At 43.4% G+C, this 19,814-nt stretch overlaps 1 protein-coding gene and 1 long non-coding RNA gene across 6 annotated transcripts in view; one reads left to right on the top strand and one right to left on the bottom strand.

Moving 5' to 3' along the window:
* LOC122636350 (homeotic protein spalt-major-like) overlaps positions 1-16,251 on the top strand; it is a 58,437-nt gene extending 42,186 nt beyond the window's left edge. Inside the window, exons 1-8 of one of the 5 annotated variants that reach the window (XM_043827490.1) lie at positions 5,554-5,765; positions 6,806-10,300; positions 11,489-11,622; positions 11,804-12,091; positions 12,459-12,723; positions 13,185-13,333; positions 13,624-13,797; positions 14,104-16,251. In XM_043827490.1, the coding sequence (XP_043683425.1) occupies positions 5,654-5,765; positions 6,806-10,300; positions 11,489-11,622; positions 11,804-12,091; positions 12,459-12,723; positions 13,185-13,333; positions 13,624-13,797; positions 14,104-14,520 (5,034 nt within the window). In that variant the 5' untranslated portion in view covers positions 5,554-5,653 and the 3' untranslated portion in view covers positions 14,521-16,251. Of the gene's footprint in view, positions 1-5,553; positions 5,766-6,805; positions 10,301-11,488; positions 11,623-11,803; positions 12,147-12,458; positions 12,724-13,184; positions 13,334-13,623; positions 13,798-14,103 lie in introns of those variants that run through there. The other 4 variants (XM_043827496.1, XM_043827504.1, XM_043827511.1 and 1 more) reach the window with 4 other exon arrangements.
* Positions 1-19,814, bottom strand: part of LOC122636381 — a 111,996-nt gene that overhangs the window by 86,961 nt on the left and 5,221 nt on the right. The window contains exon 2 of the long non-coding RNA XR_006328929.1: positions 13,573-13,828. This is a non-coding gene — a long non-coding RNA (uncharacterized LOC122636381). The remainder of the gene's footprint in view (positions 1-13,572; positions 13,829-19,814) is intronic.

The raw sequence follows: 19,814 nt of genomic DNA, 5'->3' as shown, positions 1-19,814 counted from the left end.
AAAAAAAAGAAGAAATTTCTTTTCGATCGAACAAATTCGCAATTCTTTCGATCGATCGTCTCCGAACGATGATATTTCTCTTTCGGTAATACACGTATGATGTACGGATATGCGTGAGCTTTCCGAGGAGAGAAAGAGTAGGGCTACGTCGTTTATGACGGACGCTGAACGAGCAATTAAATTGTTTCCGCGGGCTAAGATTACTACGGTCAACGATCCGGCCATTATTTCCATAGAGGCTGTTAACCTTTCACCTTTCGAAGGCCGACCTACCCGCCTGCGATAGATCCGAATAAATTGTTTTCGCAACGATCGGCTACCTCTTCCAGACCCAAAACCTTTTCAGAAGAATTTATCTTATTCCATTTAAACACTTTTACCAAATAAATTGCCCTAACAAAATAACCAACTATTAGCTAACTGTAAATAATTACAAACGTTTGTGGAAACCTTATCATTAACGTTATTATATGTATCTCTACGTTCGCTGATAGTCAAAGTTTAGCATATTTAATTAACAAAATGGACTAATTAACATTGCACGTGACAGTGACTACCAACATTAACAGACGAAATGATATAACAACGCGTTGTCATCGATGAACAAAAGCGTTAATGATCACGTCCAAGGAAAGAGATGCGACTTTCGATGCTTATAAGATTCTTTCGTTGAACAAGCGAGAGAAAGAGGGAGGGTAGGGGGCGGAGGAAGGAAGGAAGGAAGGAAGGAAAGATGGTGAAGGAGGAGAAAGAGGCGGACGAACGCTTCGTGGAATGTCAGCGTCGAGTCGTAACATGAAATAACGTCGCCGCGGTAAGATCTCCATAAAGTACGAAACAAAGAGGTGCAATGGGGATCGCTCGTGGAAGAAGCTCGAACATATTCTCCGATGGTCCTCGGGATTACAAATAACGATAAATATCCGCGGTGCCGAGATGCTCGGGGCAGGTAACATTAAAACCCTCTCACACTCCGTGTTGTACCCGTGAATTGGTGTAGCGAAGGGATATCCCACGGGCAAGTTCGCGCGAGAGGAACGATCATGATTCCGGCCGGAGCAGAGATAAGGGCTTCGCGTATGACATGCCCGAGCTCCCTCCTCGCCTCGCTCCTCCAGCCCTAGGCTCCATTGGCCGGCCTACAAGCCGGCGTCCCTCTCTCTCTCTCTCTCTCTCTCTCTTTCTCTCTCTATCTCTCCCTCTCTCTCTTTTTCTTTCTTTCTCTCTTTCTGAGGGAAATACTTCTAACTTGGAATCCATAGCATGCTTGCTTGTGTTGCCCGTGCTTGTACCGAAGGAACCGAGTCGGTGCGATCGAGCATCGATCGACCTTCTTTATTCATTTGCAAACGAATAAATAAATGCCTTGGGACACCGGGCACATAGGAGGTTTTCTCTTTCTTTCTTTCTTTCTTTCTTTCTGTCTCTCTCTCTCTCTCTCTCTCTCTCTCTCTCTCTTTCTCTCAGTGCGTCGATAAGATAGGACCATGTAAATCCGCAGGTTACTTAACAGATCGCCGAAGGATCTTGGAACGCGAACCACCCACCCACCGAAAGAACTCTTTCTCTTTGTATCTCTCCTCTCTCTCTCTCTCTCTTTCTTTCCCTTCATGGCCAATACTTTATTACACGGTACTTACCGAGCGCTTTCTTTTTCGTCTCTCTCTGTTCCGCCGCCGCCGTCGCCGCCACCTAACCCCTCCCAGCCTTTTCGGCCCAAAGATAGGAAAGCTCTCGAAACACGTTCTCTGTTAGGCTTGTCGATCGAGCAAAAGAACGCGCGCTTTTCAATCACTCCACCGTGCTCGTACATCGAACACCTTCACTTCTTCTCCTCTCCAAGTCCCTTTGCATCATGGAGAGCGTTTAAAGCTAACAGCAACGATAAAATCACGATTGGAGTTTACCTATGCTACATTCTACTCTACCTGGAAATTTTTATCTAGTTCCTAACAGATAGCTAAATCCCTCGATGAGTCTATGAAGAATGTACGTATATGTATATATATATGTGTGTGTGTGTATATGTGTACATGTATGTATATATACATAGTTTATATAATATATATATTTTCCGTAACGATCAATCGACTCCTCAAGAACAAAGAAAGCCGTCCGATCGAAAAGCCAGCATCGTTCTCGATTACAAATATGGCAATCGCAATGGAGGGAGGCCTCCATCTTGCAGTTTAGCGTCTACCAGAAGATAGATTAACCGCGTGTAACCACGGCCACGTACCACCTCCTCTTCCTCCTCTTCCTCCACCTCTTCATCCACAGTACCGGCCCTTTGCTTCGAGCCTCCCCCGCAAGAAGCCGCGTGTACAAAAGTATAATATCTACTCTCTATCCTATGCCCTTTCTCCGCTCGCTGGAGAACCTTCCGCTAACTCGCGCCAACTCCCTCCAGCTCGTTCCGGCTCCCTACCTTGACGTCCGCGAGGCTCGCCGAGGGCGCCAGTGGAGGGGAAGTTGGCGTGCAGCGAGCTCGTGGGAGGGGTGGTAATGCCTAGCGGTGGTGGTGCTGGCAGTGGTGGTGGTGGTGGTGGTGGTGGTGCTTCATTACACGCTACCAACACCTCGCCTCAGCAATAATACGTGCATTCGCTCAACGAGAAAGTGTGCATTCGCATGCACGCGATACGCCGCAAGAAGAGTATATGCAGAGAGCGAGCAAGAAAGCGTATTAGGTATGTAGGCATTCCGTACGATCGCGAACGAAAGAGGGCGGTCCGAGGAGACAGGTGCGAGCCAATCGCGAGCCGCCACGTGCAAATTCCCTCGGTGAGCTTCTTTCTCTCCTCGCTCCCTTTTCACTTTTCTATATCTATATCTCTCTCCTTCTCTCTCTCTCTCTCTCTCTCTCTCTCTCTCTCTCTTTCTTTCTTTCTCTCTGTCTTACCCTTTCCTTTTCCACCTTCGTCTTCTACCTTCGGTTCCCTCCTTTTCCCTTTCTTCCTCTTTCTTTTATTATTACTACTACTACCACTATTATTACTACTACTATTATTACTATTACTACTACTACCCTTTTCTCCCTCTACCCCCTCCTACCCCTTCCTTCAGCCTTTCCCCTTCATCTTTACTCGCCACTGCTAACTTATTTAAACAAGACTCGACCCCGTCACTACGAATACGAATCCCTTTTGTATTCAGCACGAATGCGCCGTGACTCGTCGCGACTCGAAACTAACGAGAGCAACGACCCCCGCGGCCGATCCTTCAGTCATTGCTTTTATCGACCAGCCCCCACGACCTTGCACTCGTAAGAACGCAACGAAATGGACCACCCTACTTGTATAGTACTACTCTCGCCATAAGCGCTATGTGTTCTATCGTCTTGCTTGACCGACCAGATATTTTTCCAAGAACAGAAAAAAAGAAAAAAGAAAGAAAGGAAAAAAGGAGAAAAAGGGAAAAAAAGTGAAAAAAGAAACGTAACACAGGTTCAAGTCAAAAAGTAGGATAAAACGAGCAGAAAGACGTCTTTCCGTTCACAATAGATCCCAAACCAGATACAAGCCGCCCCCCTTTTTTTTTCTTTCTCTTTCTCTTCTTTGAGAAAGTCAATAGATCGTCTATCACCGGCCGTCTCAGGCAAATTCGTAGTTTCTTAGCGGTTAAATGTATGTGAGTCCTGGAACAGGAAGCACTTCGGACAAGCTGTTGCTGCCGCCGAGACGGTCTACGTGAAATATGACTTCCGACCCATTATCGCATTGTTGCCCATTCGCGGACACCCGACGAGAGTCAGTAAGTTGTATAGGTCTGTTAAATTTCTACGAGTGAAAGAAAGACGAAGACAGACAGACAGACAGACAGACAGACAGACAGACAGACAGACAGACAGACAGACAGAGAGAGAGAGAGAGAGAGAGAGAACCAGAGAGAATAGAATCCTACTAAGTGTTTCGCTTTTGAGAAGAATCCATCTTACGAGTTTATGATTTACGTTGTAGTAAATCGTTTCTCGACCTATTTGCCGAATTCCATTGTCGAGATTACATAAACGACAGAAGGACGAGCTACCTGCAACAGTCTATCTTTTCTCTGAATCATTATAAGATCCTTCGAAGAAAATCTTAAAAGAAAAGATAAAGAATTCTGATATAATACTTGGTCGAGTAGAATGACCATTACAATTTCGATTATTATCGCGTACGAAAATGACGTGAAACGGGTCAAACGGGAGAAGTTAAAGCTAAAGATCGAGGCTCGGAAGCCTTAGGAAGTGCCGATGTTCGCACTCGATAACACTTAATCGCGTTAATGCTATTTCGCACGGGAAACGGATAAGCCGGCGACGTCCTACCTAGTTATGATCCCCGGTTGGCTTATCGCAAGGCTACGATAGGAGGTGACTACATAACCAAGTCCGAGGAATCGCGTAAAATCGCGTGGGTGTCAGATCGTAGCTCGGAGAGACAGAGAAGGATAGAAGGCGAGGAGAAAAGAGGAAAGAAAAAAGATGGGGAGAGAGGGAAAGAGACGGAGATAGGGAGAGGGAGAGGGAGAGGGGGAGAAAGAGAGGGAGAAAAAGAGAGAGAGAAAGAGAAAGTCAACAAAGTACGGAATCGTGTGGGTGTTAAAGCGAGGGTGCATCGAGCACGGCCAGATAATAATTAATAACTCGTCGGTGAGTGGCTAACGCAAGCGCCGCCCCTTTTCCCCTGATTTATGAACCGCACCGCCTCCCTGTCATAACCGAAGCAACGTCGCCGATAGCTTGGTGTGCTGCTGCTGCCTCCACTTGTGACGATGGTGGTGGTGGTGGTGGTGATGCCGGTGGTAGTGGTGGTAGTGCCGTTGCCGCTGCCGTCGTCGCTGCTGTTGCTGCTGCTGCTGCTGCTAGCGGTGGTGGTGGTGGTGGTGGTGGTGGTGGTGGTGATGGTGGTGGTGGTGGTGCTCGTGGTGGTGGTGGTGATGCTGGTGGTGGTGGTGGAAACTCGCGCGGATAGTGGGACGCCACGATCGCTGGCGATCCCAAGAACAGTGGTGGGGATGAGGTTGCCGGCGTACAGTGGTATTGCGCGATCCTACCTATGCCCAGCCTGCTTCTTTACCGAGCGATCAGTCGGTTTTCGTCCTTGCTGGATGACACCGGTCGGAACAAGCCGTCGTGCGTTCGATCGTTACTAGTACGCGGAACTCGCTTCCCCCACTACGTTTTCCTTTGCTTCTCTTCTTTTCTCTTCTCTTCTCTTCTCTTCTCTTCTCTTCTCTTTGCTTTTCTCTTCTCTTCTCTTCTCTTCTCTTCTCTTCTCTTCTCTTCTCTTCTCTTCTCCTCTTCTCTCCTCAATCACGGATCTCGCCGCGAGTTGGCGCTCTCTACGCGGAGACTAACGCTACATAAGTATATAGAAGAAGAAAAAGAGAGAGAAAATCCACCTACGCGCGAAGAGACGTTAACTTTATTCTTGGGCCGACACGAAGCGCGAGATATCGTCTCGCTCGCACGAATGCCGACCGGAGGTGAATAGTGACGGCGGCGGCGGTGGCGGCGGTGGCGGCGGCAGTGGTGGAGGAGCAGGAGGAGGAGGAAGAGGAGGAGGAGGAGGAGGAAGAGGAAGAGAAGGTGGGGGAGGAGGAGGAGGAAGAATTGTTGGCAGAGACGTGGAATTGTAAAAGAGGAGAGTGTTCTTCTTCGAACGTCATGCAGCTCATGCGATGGAGCATAACGCGTCGCCTGGAGTGTCGAGGCATTAGGCAATCTCAGGAGAAAAGCTGCCAACCAACGACAAGGATTTATTCCAGCCGATCCTCCGGTACGAATCGCTTTCGACGAAACCGAGAGAAACGCTCTATTCCGAGGGAGTGCGTTATTCTTTTGCTTTTTCTTTTCACGTGGCGATCTCCCTGGGTGTCCAATTGGAAAGTGTTTGAAAACTCGCGCAGCACTTCTTTTACTTTCGTTGAACGAACACGTGAGTCGCTTTGGAACGTGGAGAACAATGTGCTAACGTTTATCTCGAATTTCTCTTTTATCGTTTCTCATTCTCCTCTTTCAAAATATCAAAAACATCGAGTTCGTCATAATAGTGCTCGAATATATAATAACGCGTTCGACCAATCCTCTCGATCGTTAAGATTCGATTTGAACGGTACAAAACCGATCCTACATCTACAACCATCGACGAGGAGAATAGCAATCGTGCGATTTCCATTTTTCATTATTTGCATGGAAGGTCGGCGATCGTTGTTGGCTTGGTTATTGTTAGTACGAAATGGTGTGAGATTAATCGTGAGCTTCACCCTTCTCGCGAAGAATACTAATGAGCACGCTTTTACATTTTTTTATCATTGACACAAATGGCAAACGGCCCTCGGCCACACGACCGTTCGTAAAAGTTTCTCCGTTTTGCGATCGCTCCGCTCTCTAAAGAGCGAATAACGATACCGATCGATCGTTCCTTTCGAACGACGTCGAAACGAACGTCGAAACGAACGTCGAAACGAACCACGAACCACGTTCTCTCCGTTTCGAGCTCGCACTCGACGTGTTCGCGATAAAAGACGACGATTCCCCGACGTGCTCGAGAAAATATTTATCTACTTCATTTGACATGCTATCACGGTTGCAATGTATGTCCTGAATATAATATGAAACCACAAGTTATCGTTTTCTTCTGTCCTTGATGGTCGCTCGCTCGTGAAGTGAAATTTTAAAAAACCGCGGCCTTTGACTATTACTCTTGTCCGTAGTTTAGCGAAAGATTTATCAAAACTAATATCTTTCGAGAAGAACGATCGTGGGAAAAGAGATGATCGCGTTGATTAAGGGAATCCCATCGTCTTTCTGTTGCAGGAGAGGAAAATGACTTCATATCGGACGGCGAGGAGAGTGGCGGCGGTGGAGGAGGAGGAGACGAAGCGGTTGATCTTACAGCGGCTCGAACTCATCACGGAGATGAGGATGAGAAGGATCAAGAGGATCCTTTGGAGGAAGACGAGGAAGGCGTCGACGAGCAAGACGAACAAGACGAGGACGAAGAAGGCTCGCGAAAGCAAATGCACCATCGGCAGGACGCGGAAAACAATAACAATTTCGTCGAGGGTGGAGCGAGTAGCGGGATCTTTCCACCGGCTGGTACTAGTCACGTCACACTCGAAGCCCTTCAAAATACGAAAGTGGCCGTCGCTCAATTCGCGGCCACTGCACTCGCCGGTGGGGCGGACAGCGAGGCAGCTCTACAGGACTTGGCCCTCTTGCAAAGTACGCTCTACACGCTTCAACACCAGCAGGTTTTTCAATTGCAGCTGATAAGTCAGCTGCAACAACAATTATCCATTACTCATGGCCAATCCGTGCCACAATCGTCGACGACCGAGCCGCCCAATAGCAAGGAAGCATCGCCGTCTCCTGTCCTGCATCCGAAGGCATTGTCTACATTGACCTCGCCACCTTCCTGTCGATCACCCAGTAGTAGCAGCCATCGTCAACAAAGCTCGCCGGCGCCGGCAACGCCGAATCTACCCCAAGAACGGCCTACGCCTAGCAGCAGCGCTTCTCCTCTGAATCTACCGCTGCAAGCTACTACGCCTAACGTCTCCTCGAGCATACCAACGACGAGTAACAGTAGCAATCTAGCGTTGTCCCATCAGATGCCACCGCTGTGCTCGATAAGCTCGTCCTTGGCGTCCTCGATAATAACCAATACGGATCCACCGCCGCTTCACGAACCGAACACCCTGGAAATGCTACAGAAACGAGCGCAAGAGGTGCTGGACAATGCCAGCCAAGGACTACTGGCTAATAACCTCGCCGACGAGCTCGCCTTCAGGGGTGGCAAAGGTTCTCGGCTCTCGCCTTACGACTCTAAATCAGGTGGCAGCCGGGGAGAACATTTCTTCAAGCACCGATGTCGCTACTGCGGCAAGGTTTTCGGCAGCGACTCGGCCCTACAGATCCACATACGATCCCATACAGGTGAGCGACCCTTTAAATGCAACGTCTGCGGCAGCCGATTCACCACGAAGGGAAACCTGAAGGTCCACTTCCAGAGACACACGGCTAAATTTCCGCACGTTAAAATGAACCCAAATCCCGTCCCCGAGCATCTCGACAAGTATCATCCGCCTCTCCTTCAGCAGATAGCCTCGGGTCAGAGGCCGATGCCGTCTCCGCCACCTCCGCCTCCTTCGCATCACCCCTCGTTTCATCCAGCGGCTACGGCCCACGGATTTCTTCCTCCTCAGCCACCTCTGCCACTCAGTCTCACCTTGCCCGGAATGCCACCCCTTTACCGGTCTCCCATTATTAATCATCGCGACGACCAAGAGCTACCGGAAAACTTGAGTAAACCCAACGTAACCACGGTACCGACGGCCACCTCGCCCCTCTCCCCGGCTGCTCTCTCCAACTCCCACCATTCCTCCTTCCACGATAATCATCAACAACAGCAGCAAAAGCAACAGCTCGAGCAAGAGGAAATCAAAATGGAACAGCGTTCGCCTCTTCAAGAACAATACCCGCAACGACCGACTAGTAGGGACGGTACCGATAGAATAACGCCGAAGAAAGAACCCGAGGACACCGAGGAACCGGTGGAAGAGGAGACCGAAGATTTTGAAGAAACGACAAGGCGATATCTCGCTTCGCCGCCTTCTTCGGTTAACCCACCCTCGCAACCTCAAACCTACGAGGACTGTAGTATGGACAGCAAGATAAGTGGCAGATTGGAGGCCGATGGTGACATGGAGGTGGACGAGGAGACCGAGGAACAACCGGAGAATCTGTCTAGTCGAGGAACGGCCGGTCGTTTGCCTCAACAAATCGTCGCATATCCCGGAGCATCGCCGGCCAGCAGCAGCGCGAGCAGCGGAAGCGTCCAAACGTCTTTCGCCGGGATTTTATTCCCTGGGCCACCTGCTCATCACCAAATACCACATCACACTGTCGCGAACGCGAGCGTCACGCCGACCGTCTCGGCGCCCGAGATGATCGTCGACCCTGCCAAGGATCCGGCGATATATTCCAGTCTCCTACCGAGACCCGGAAGCAACGACAATTCCTGGGAGAGTTTGATCGAAATAACGAAAACGTCGGAAACGTCGAAATTGCAACAATTGGTCGATAATATCGAGCACAAGCTGACCGATCCGAATCAATGCGTCATTTGTCACAGAGTACTCTCTTGCAAGAGCGCCCTGCAAATGCATTATAGAACGCATACAGGAGAACGTCCGTTCAAGTGTAAAATTTGCGGACGAGCTTTTACCACGAAGGGCAACCTCAAAACCCACATGGGTGTGCACCGCGCGAAGCCACAGCTTCGAGTGTTTCACCAATGTCCCGTTTGTCATAAGAAGTTCACGAACGCTCTCGTGCTACAGCAGCACATACGTCTGCACACGGGCGAGCCTACCGATCTCAGTCTGGAACAGATACAGGCGGACGAAGTGAACGAGTTTCCCCCTGGCTATTCGCATCACCCATTAGCCTCTTTCCTACCTCAAGGATTTCCACCGATACATCCGACGAGCGCGGGTTTCTCCCTAGGATTTCCACCCTCCCGACAGCCTACCATAGAACGACAACACCAGAAAAACGACGTGGACGTTAAGGAGGAACCTCAGCAGCAACAGCATCAACAACAACAACAACAACAACAACAACAGCAACATCAATTACTTCATCATCAACAGCAGCAGCAGCAGCAACAGCAGCAGAGATACATGGAAGAACACAACGAGGAAGTGGAAGAGCAAGAAGACGAAGAGGAAGATCGCAGGGAGGACGACGAAAGGTGCGAGGTCAATCGCGATAGGTGTATCCCGGACACCGAGGAGGAACAGGATCACGAGAACGAGGAAAGCGAACAAAAAGAAATCTCTCTATCTACCTTCTCGACCTCTTTGGCTGCTTTGGAGAATCAAGTGCGAACGATCACGACCACGGCGACCGGCACAGCCTCGAACGTTGCGAGATCGCCTTCCTATCATCGTTACAACGGCAGCGACAAGAGCAATAGCCCTCCCACCGGTGGGGCACCCCTCGATCTCACCCCTCGAGCCTCGTCGACGCCAGCCTCGGTATCATCCGCAGCGACGCCGCCACCCCAGACGACACCCCATCACGCGCATCCTTTCGGAATGTTCGCAGGCCTCTTGCAGACGGTCTCCTCCTCGCCTTCCACCAGCACCATGGGATCCTCCTCCAGCATAAACAGTGTCACTTCGATGAATACCGTCGCTCCTGGCAGCGGTGCCAGTGGTCCACTAGCTTCCCTCACAACATCGGCAGTCCTCGCTGCCACGTCGACCTACAATCCGCTCGGCCTAGCTGTCGGAGGGCCAGCAGGTAGGCGCTGCTAGCATCAGGACGAGCTGCAGTTCCTGCTACACCTTCCTTCTCTCATCCGATTATCGATTTTTCTCATCTTTCTTTCTTACGACAGTTGCTCTTCCCCGTTGCCAAGAATCCTTTGCTTTTTATCTTTTTCTATCTCTTTTTTTCTTTCAGTTTCTCTCTCTCTCTCTCTCTCTCTCTCTCTCTCTCTCTCTGTCTATCTATCTATCTATCTATCTATCTATCTATCTATTTTTCACTTTTGATCTTTGTCTCTCTTTCGAAATTCCTTTTTATCTCTTTCTCTCGTTGCTTGACCAATACCCAACACCCATTCCTAATTCATCATCAATGCCCGTTGTGGTGTAGCCGGACCTAGCACTCATACCGTCCGTTATAACTCACTATAACTTCGTCGAGGTGTCTAGCTCCATTTTCGATCATACTTTTGCAACTTCCAGTTCTCTGTGTTTCTGACGTATCATCCCAACACGCCCTTGATATTTTCGAGAAAAGCCGCGATACTACGACGATCTCGCGTTCTTGAATGGAGACAGATCGGATTTGCATCATTGTACTTGAATACAACGGTTTTTTTTTTAGGTTTTAGTTCTCGCAATGGATATTATCGATATTTGGAAATTTCTTGCTGAGTTAACGCCTAATACTTCATATGTATTTCATTAAATAAACAATATGTTACAATATACAGTCGTATTCACAATATTCACCCTACTCCTTCTGAATGTTCCAAGTATAAAACGATTATTCAAATATCATAATCATCATTGCAACGTTCTATTGTAAATTGAATTCTTATAATAGCAATTCGATTAAATTCACAGCACGATTCCTTTCGATAGCGAGTCACTCGCGCTGCATTTTACAAAGCATTCGATAACAATATTTCCACGTACAAACGTGTATAAATTACGATACGTAAGATAAGAGACGCGTAGTTTGCTTTAACGAAAGAGTCAAGAAATATAAAGAAATATCTAAATGTATATATAAAAACAAGTAAAAAGAAGATATATATAAAAATGTATGTGTACATATATATATATATATATATATATATATATAAAAGAAATACAAAAAAAAAATAAATAAGGAAAGAAAGAAAAAAAAAGAAAACAAATAAAAAGCCAAAAGAATAACTAAACCGATGTCGATGTTAAACAGTAAAATTTGTTCCAGTACGTGGAAACACTACGTGTAATATCTGCTACAAGACATTTGCGTGCAACTCTGCTCTGGAGATTCATTATCGAAGTCACACGAAGGAGCGGCCTTTTAAATGCAGCATATGCGACCGAGGATTTTCGACGAAGGTAATTCTTTTCCGTCTCAAAACGACGAGCTTCGCTCCTTTATCCGACGTTTTTCAGAAACGAATCGATAGAGTACGATCGCGATAATAAAAATATAAAAAGCTCGGAATCGAGTTGAACGCTTAGCTAGCTTTGGAACGTTTGGAAATTGGATCAGGCCATTATTGTACGATACTTTCAGAATGCTGGATCGGACGTATGCTCCTCGTGCGCGGAGCAACGAAAGCCCTTTACCATAAAGGGCACACCACAAACGAATAACCGATATCAGAGCGAGGAGAGAAGAACGTCGACTAGCGGAAACGAGGAGAAACCCAAACGCAGGCGGCGGAGGCCTGAGGAACGGAAGAACCGGGGGCGGACCGGGACCGGAGGGGGGCGGGGGCTGACGTCTATCTATTCAACCGTCCGCCTGCCCCCGCTGATGCCACCCGCCCTCGGACTTCTCACCTCGGACCACGTCTTCCTGGTAAGGGACTCCAGCATCCACAGGCTTCATCCAATATCGACATTAACGCTCCAAAGTGAGTTCACTTAGTCGATTGAGCTGGGTACAAACGTGAGAAAAAAAAAAGCAAAACGAAAAAAAAAAAAAAAGAATCTATTCTACAACAGGACAAATTTTTGTGGTCATTTTCTTGTTCTGCTCCAGCTCATTCAACCGGGTGAACGCACCCATTAAATTAAGCTATAGTAAAAGTTTAACTATCGTTGGGAACTACCTCCATACAATAGCGAGTGAAAAGATTGAAGTTTATCGATAATAAAGAAAACAAAACTATTCTAATTTTCCTAACGTTAAGAGATTTAAAGAAAGTTTCGATTCTAATTCGCAGGGCAACATGAAACAGCACATGCTGACACACAAAATACGCGATATGCCACCCCATCTCTTCACCGATGCGAAACAACAACACCAACAACAAAGCCAGGACCACGAGAGTTCTAGGAGTCCTATGTGCAGCGACGATTTGAGTTTACCACCTCCACCTCCACCCCCGCCACCACCACCACCGGTACCACCGACGTCAATCGAGTCGGCAGTACCAATGAAGAGATCTCCACCCGAGGGTGATCTTCCGGCACCAAAGAGACCACCCAGTAAGTGGTTTTTCTGTTTAAATTCAAGGGAAATCAATCCGCTTCTTCATCGAGCGCATTCTTAACTCTCTAAGCTTTACGCTGTAGTCTCAATAACATCGCTAATTCACTACCGCAACTAGCTTTCTTTTTTGCACGCCTTGCATCCTCTCATCTTTTGCTTTCTTTCGTATATACGAAAATGTCAAATTCTAAGTGTATTTCCTAAATATTCTTCGAGGTTTATTCGAAACGCGTTGTGCTCCGTCAATCGCTCAATTTTCTTCGATAAAAGTACGAAAGTTGAAAACTCGTAGAAAAGGAAAAAAGAAAGATAAAAGAAAAAAAGAAAGAAAGAAAGAAAAGAGAAAAAAGAAAGAAAAAAAAAAAAAAGAAAAAGAAAAAGAGAGAAAATAACGTCGAGTATCACGAAGCAATAATCGAACGGCCACCTGAGCGAAACTGTGTGTATATGTTTGCAGGCGTGCCGAGTAAACACTTGTGCCAGATTTGCAATAAGAATTTCTCATCATCTTCGGCGCTCCAGATCCATATGAGAACTCATACTGGCGACAAACCATTCCGATGCACCGTCTGCCAGAAGGCCTTCACCACCAAGGGTAACTTAAAGGTATAGATATGAAACAATAAAATGTCTCACTCTATATCTCTTTCTCTCTCTCTCTCTCTCTCTCTAATTCCTTTCATACCTCTCTCTCTCTCTCTGTCTCATAATATCCTCAGCTCCAAAAACTTTTCATTAAACCGGCTAGCCGCTATTGCTTTTCTACTAACGCCAATACATAACATACGATCTCGCAAGCTCGATGATAGACTAGCGCTAAAAATGACAAAAAGAAATATAAATACCAGTCAGACGTCAAACTGATGTTGGCTCTCTCTCTTGTTATTTCGATGCAGGTACACATGGGAACCCATATGTGGACCAACGGGGCCTCGCGGCGAGGACGACGCATGTCGTTGGATCTGCCACCTCTGCCCATCACTCCCAAGGACTCGGAGTTCCTCCAGCGACGGCCGGATCTCTTCTATCCCTATCTACCCGCGCCATTCCTTAACGGAGTACAGCAAAAGGTGAGTCCCAACGTGAAGGCGCTGACGGCAACTTTTAGAGAAAAAAAAAAAAAAAAAAAAAATGACAAATTTTATCGTTATTGATTCGTTCATCCTTCTTTGCCACCCTTCCTTCTACCCCTCTTTCTCCCTATTCGCTTTGATTCGTTCGTCTCATCATACATACGGTATCGTTGAAAGTATCGTCAGATCGATGGATATTTCGATAATCGATACCGTTAACGATCAATTATTTCTTTCACCTTGATTTATAGGTAATTGCGCCCGACCAAAGTTAACCGAAAGGCATAAACGTTAACTTTACAGCTGAACGAGATATCGGTGATCCAAAGTAACAACGGTTTGCCAGCACACTCGGTAGGCGCGGCAAAGTACGCAGGACTATTTGGTTCCGTGTACAGTGGAAACGGAGGAGGCTTCCCTGGGGACAAACAACCGATGGCGCCAACTAGCAACGGGCCCTTGGTCGACGGCAAGCCAGCCATACCAACTGGCTCGATGCTTTTCCAAACGCCATCGCCGTCTCATTCGCCGGGTACACCGTCCTCTAACAGTGGAAATCAAAATTCGGCGAGTGTTCCGTCGTGGACGACGAGCACCGGCGATCCTCTTCAACATCATTTCGACAGAGAGCCACCAAGTAGAACAGAGAACGCAGCTACACCACCTACGGCGAGATTACCGCCACCTTCGGCCCCAAGAGGCGAAGGACTCGCCGCGTGAACCTCGACATATCCTTGGATTTTCTTGCAAAATCCGTAACTCGCTATTTATGTACAGTATAGAAATAATAATAAACGAAACAAAAAAGAGAAAAGAGAAAAATAAAAAAAAAAGAGATAAGCAGGAGGAGAAGAGATCGGACCTTCGCTAAGTCCCGACCGGACCCACGGACTGGCTCATCCACGAAAATTGGAGTTTACGATTTATCCTCCGTCCCCGAGTGACATAAAAGGAAGTGACCATAACGACACGAGAGAAGCAACGCGACCAACGTCGAACGTTTTCCCGTGACTAACGAGCTCTAAAAGGAGCCTGTGCATTTTTTTTATTATTATGATTATTATTAATCTCGGGACTCAAACGGACTACAGCGCCGCTCCCGCCGTCGTCATTTCTTCGAGTGAGCCGAATATCGGAAGAACGGTTTGTCCGGTACCACTGTTCCCTTTATTTCTATCTTCATTTTATCAATGTTCCAAGACTCAAAGAACATCAAACGTTCTTTCGTGTTATTTTCCTACCTAATAGATATCGATAATTAATGTATAAATGAATGATAACGAGATCTATGTTTTCTTCTCTCTCTCTCTCTCTCTCTCTCTCTCTCTCTCTCTCTCTCTCTCTCTCTCTCTCTCTTTCTCTCTCGACATATCCATAACTCTATATTATACGGTGGTGCTACGGATAAGCAAATGACGACATCATGTTCCTATTATAACACTAGTCTTAACGCGTAGAAGTGATCGATAGATAAATCGATTCGATATTTGACTGCTTCCGGATAGCTTAGGGGACAAAAATCATCCGAAGTCATCGACTCCGGAAAAAAATCACGAAACCGGCCCGTTTCGCGTTACTCCTTGCTCTTTTTAAGTAATACCTATCCACACACACACACACACACACACACACACATACAGAGGCTGACAGCCAGATACATATACATAAATGAATACATCACATCTGTGTGCTCGAAATACGCGCGATCGGGTCCTCTAAGAATTCGTTGATAACGTCGAACCGTTTCGGGGTGAGGGGTTCAAAGAAGAACGCGACGCCTAGACTGAGCTCCACTACTTTGGCCGATTAATGAAATCAATAATTACGGACAAGGTGTGAGCCAAAAGACACGTGGTGTCACGTCGACTTGAAATTCCCTGAACTCTGACCGTCCATTCGCGACAGTGATGGTCACCTCACTTAGGATTATCTAAACTATTCTATAAATATATACATAAAATGTATACATATAAATCTATATACATATATATATATTCATATATATATATATATATATATATATATATACATACACATATATATAAGAATAAAAAAATCATTGTATTCGAGCGAAGGGGCGTGAATGTGCGAGTTGTATACACTTGGAGAGCACGTGTCAAACTTCCCCTTTTTAAAGAAAAGGGAAAAAAAAGAGGCAAACTTGAGAGAAAGATAAAAGAATGCGTGTGCGTGAGTACGTGTGCAAGAATGAGTGAAAAAATAATGGCTCATGCGGAAAAAGTATACATATATATATATACATATATATATATACATACATATATAAATATATATATATATGTTTATATATACATATATATGTGTAGGTGTAATTTAGAGGCGGGCCCGGCAGCGCCCCTCGCTGTGATATGAGAGGAGCAGCCTGCAATCACTAAACCAATGTACTTATACCTTGTATTATAGTATTATAAAAGAATAATAATAAACTAATTATTATATCGTCATTTACTCGTGCGCACGAAAGAAGGAGAAGGAAAAGATGAGAGCTTGGGCTCTTATTCTAAACGCCGTGCATAAAGTCTCGTCGTGTCTCTCATTCTAATTAATTAACGCGCTACCGCTATCGATAGAACGCCCAATCTTCCGCTGCAATAGAATTCTCATCGCCGTGTAAAACAACGTCTCCTTTCGCGTCAAACACTCGCATATACATACTTACATAAATCAATACATGCATACGTATACGTAAAAATAAATTCAAATGTATGTATACGTACAATACATACATACATACATGCATACATATATACATACATACATACATACATACATACATACATAGGGAAAAAACAAACACATACACGAGAATCGGTGTTTCTCCGGCTATGCGTTACTCAACTAACGATTTTCGTGTTGAACAGTATTTTATATATAGATGGATATATACGTAAAGATATTTACCGTTTTCAAATCGTCCGAGTCTTCCACGGTTCTAAAGAAAATTAACTTCTAACGTTCTTTTGTAAAACTAATGTTGTCATCACGGATGACGACAACGTATGGACGAATTATACTTATTGTATATTATTATATAAATTCATTAATTTATTCTTCAAGCGTGTTATATATACACGATGTATATTCGTTGCTAAGAGAATTTATAATTCGCAGGAAGTCGAATATGTAATAAATTTTTGTTTCTCCTTCGGTACATGTATATGTGTGTGTATATATATATGTGTATATATATATATGTGTGTGTATATACACACGGTCTCATTACTATTTAAAAATCATATAAATCATCTCTAACTATCGATAATATATATATATATATATATATATATATATATATATATATATATATCATCGCGTCTTTATAAAACTGATTTTCGTTTCAAACATTTATCGCGCAAATTTCAAAACCCGCAAAACTCTTAAACAAAGACGAGAGAGAGATACAAGTGTGTGTCAGTTAACTCTATACCCAATATAATATAAATAATGTCAAAATTATGAATAATGTCGAAAATATCGAACATAATTATATAGTACGAAATATAAACTATAGAATACGTTCTCTAAATGTAATTATGATTTCATCTTCGTTTTACACTCTTTTTACAAGCAAGTACATAATTCGTATTCCACGAACAAATGCGTTCGCTTTTTATACGTTTGTTAAGCATTCATATGAGAACTAAATTAAAATTTATAAAATATCAGAATTTCTATTTATGTAACTGCGGAAATCGAATAATATAATGAACGATATTAACGATTCGTAAATTTATAGAATCACTATCTCTAAATATTTATTTGAATACCTAAATTATTCTGCATATCGACAATGGAAATATAAATAATTATTATTAACAGGAATTCTGATATAGAAATTTTTTTATCGAATTAATGGAAAAATGTCTTTTGAATCGAAAAAATTTTGCGACCTTCATCTAAGCCGTGATGCCTGTATCATCCGAATATAACATCTTGCTAAATGTATCCTTTAACACGTTGAATATTATAATATATTATCGGAGACGTCTAGAGTATTATTTATTTATAAAAATTTGCAAGGTTAATAATCGAAGGGAGAGTAAAATCTAGTCAAAAAAAAAAAATATATATATATATATATACGATACTAAATTGAAAAAAAAAAAAAAAAAGAAATAAAGAATGAAAGATATCGAAAGATATGGAAATATCGATTGATGGAAAATTCAACGTGTTAAAGTGAATTGATAAGTATTGAAATATTAACGACGTATTGTAGAAAATCGAGCATACGGAACTGACACGGAAATTATACTTTGCAAAATTATCATTCGACTATTTATAACCACGCCACGATAGAAATTTTCTTTTAGTTATAACTTTCTGTTATCGTTTTCAACGTCAAAATTTCATTAACACGAAAATCGTTAAACGTAATGCATCAGCAACGTAATTACATATGAATGTAAATAATCGTTAAGAAGCAAAAACCTAGAAGAGAAAATCGAAATACTTTGAAAAGAGCAGTGTCGGATCGTAGCTCTTTTACGAAAATCAACTGGGATTATAATTATAATTAAGTATAGCGTAATCGGGTATAAAGAAAAAAATAAAATAAAATAAAATAAAATAAAATATAAAATAAAATATGAAATAAAATAAAGCAACACTCTTTGGATTACGCGTTAGAGCGTAAGGTCCGAATTTTTCATAATATAAGTAATTTCGATGTGTACCTAAAAATACATGTCGTGATATGTGTCGCATAAGTCGTTCTCAGGTGTGAATAATGAACAAGTTCTCCGATGTGGACGGATAGAGAAGGCCGCCGTGAGAAATTATCGTCCTGCCGTGAGCCTCGTGAAATTGTCCAAAAATTATTGCTTACGACTTCGGGTTTCTGTAAATATTGTATAATCCATGTATAAACATTTCTCTAGCTATAAAACGTATCACTGTAGTCAGACACGTTACGAATCATTATAACTATATCACTTCAATAATAAACCATTATTATGAGACGAAGGTAGATAATGTGCTTTATAAACTATTCCTTAATCTAAACGACGTCTAAGTGAATCTTCTAAAAATCTAACTACGGTGAGTAATTCCGACATTACGCAAAACTCTATCGCGATAAGAACGAACTCTTTTTTCTCGCTATTATCCTTCCAAACTTTTACTAATATCGTGTACAAAATATCTAAATTCTTGCTGGTAATATCGGAAATTTAGGTATCCACTGATGCTTTTGGTAAGTATTCGATAAATCGATAATCTACTGTCGATAAAAAAAGGACCTACTTAATCAACTAATATTTCAAATCATTTATACGAGCTTTTTTTATTTATAACTAACGATAACAAGACATTTCGCATTCTAAACTAAAAATCGCATATGCTAAATAAATCCTATAATTAATGAACGATAAATGAAATAATTCTAAATTATCCTATTATGTTTATATCTCGTACGACATTATCGGCGATGCATTAAAAGATCATAGTGACAATTTCTCTAAAAAAAATATAGTTAAAAATGATTGGTTATAAAAACGAAAAGACAAATTTTTAAATCCTTAGAAAAATATTAAATAATCTTTAGCAAAAGTAAAGAAAATAATACAATTATTAAACACTTTCGTTTCTATTTAATCTAATCAAGTTAGAAAGCATTAGCTCGGTAAAGTTTATATAGATTAATTAAAAAATATATATATATATATAACAATATAAACAATACAGATTCCCTAAATCTGACCATATAGAGATTACAGAGACCCTCCTCTTTCGGATAAAAAGCTTCGTTACCCTCTATGTCCACAAACCTAACAAATATAAAATTGTTTATCTAGTAAACAATTATAACTCAATTGAATTGTTCAAAACTACTTGTTAAAAGTTAATATCTATTCGCGCTAACATTCGTTGAAAAAAAAAGACAATAAATGAAAATTTCTAAAGTCTTTCCAAACGACATAATATTCGCTACGATCAACTGACAGATTCATAAATTTCATAAAGAATCTAATGACAGAAAGAGAGAGAGAGAG

The sequence above is a fragment of the Vespula pensylvanica genome, chromosome 1 (genome assembly GCF_014466175.1).
Source record: "Vespula pensylvanica isolate Volc-1 chromosome 1, ASM1446617v1, whole genome shotgun sequence".
Classification (NCBI taxonomy): Eukaryota; Metazoa; Arthropoda; class Insecta; order Hymenoptera; family Vespidae; genus Vespula; species Vespula pensylvanica.
This window is presented reverse-complemented; position numbering and strand designations above follow the sequence as displayed.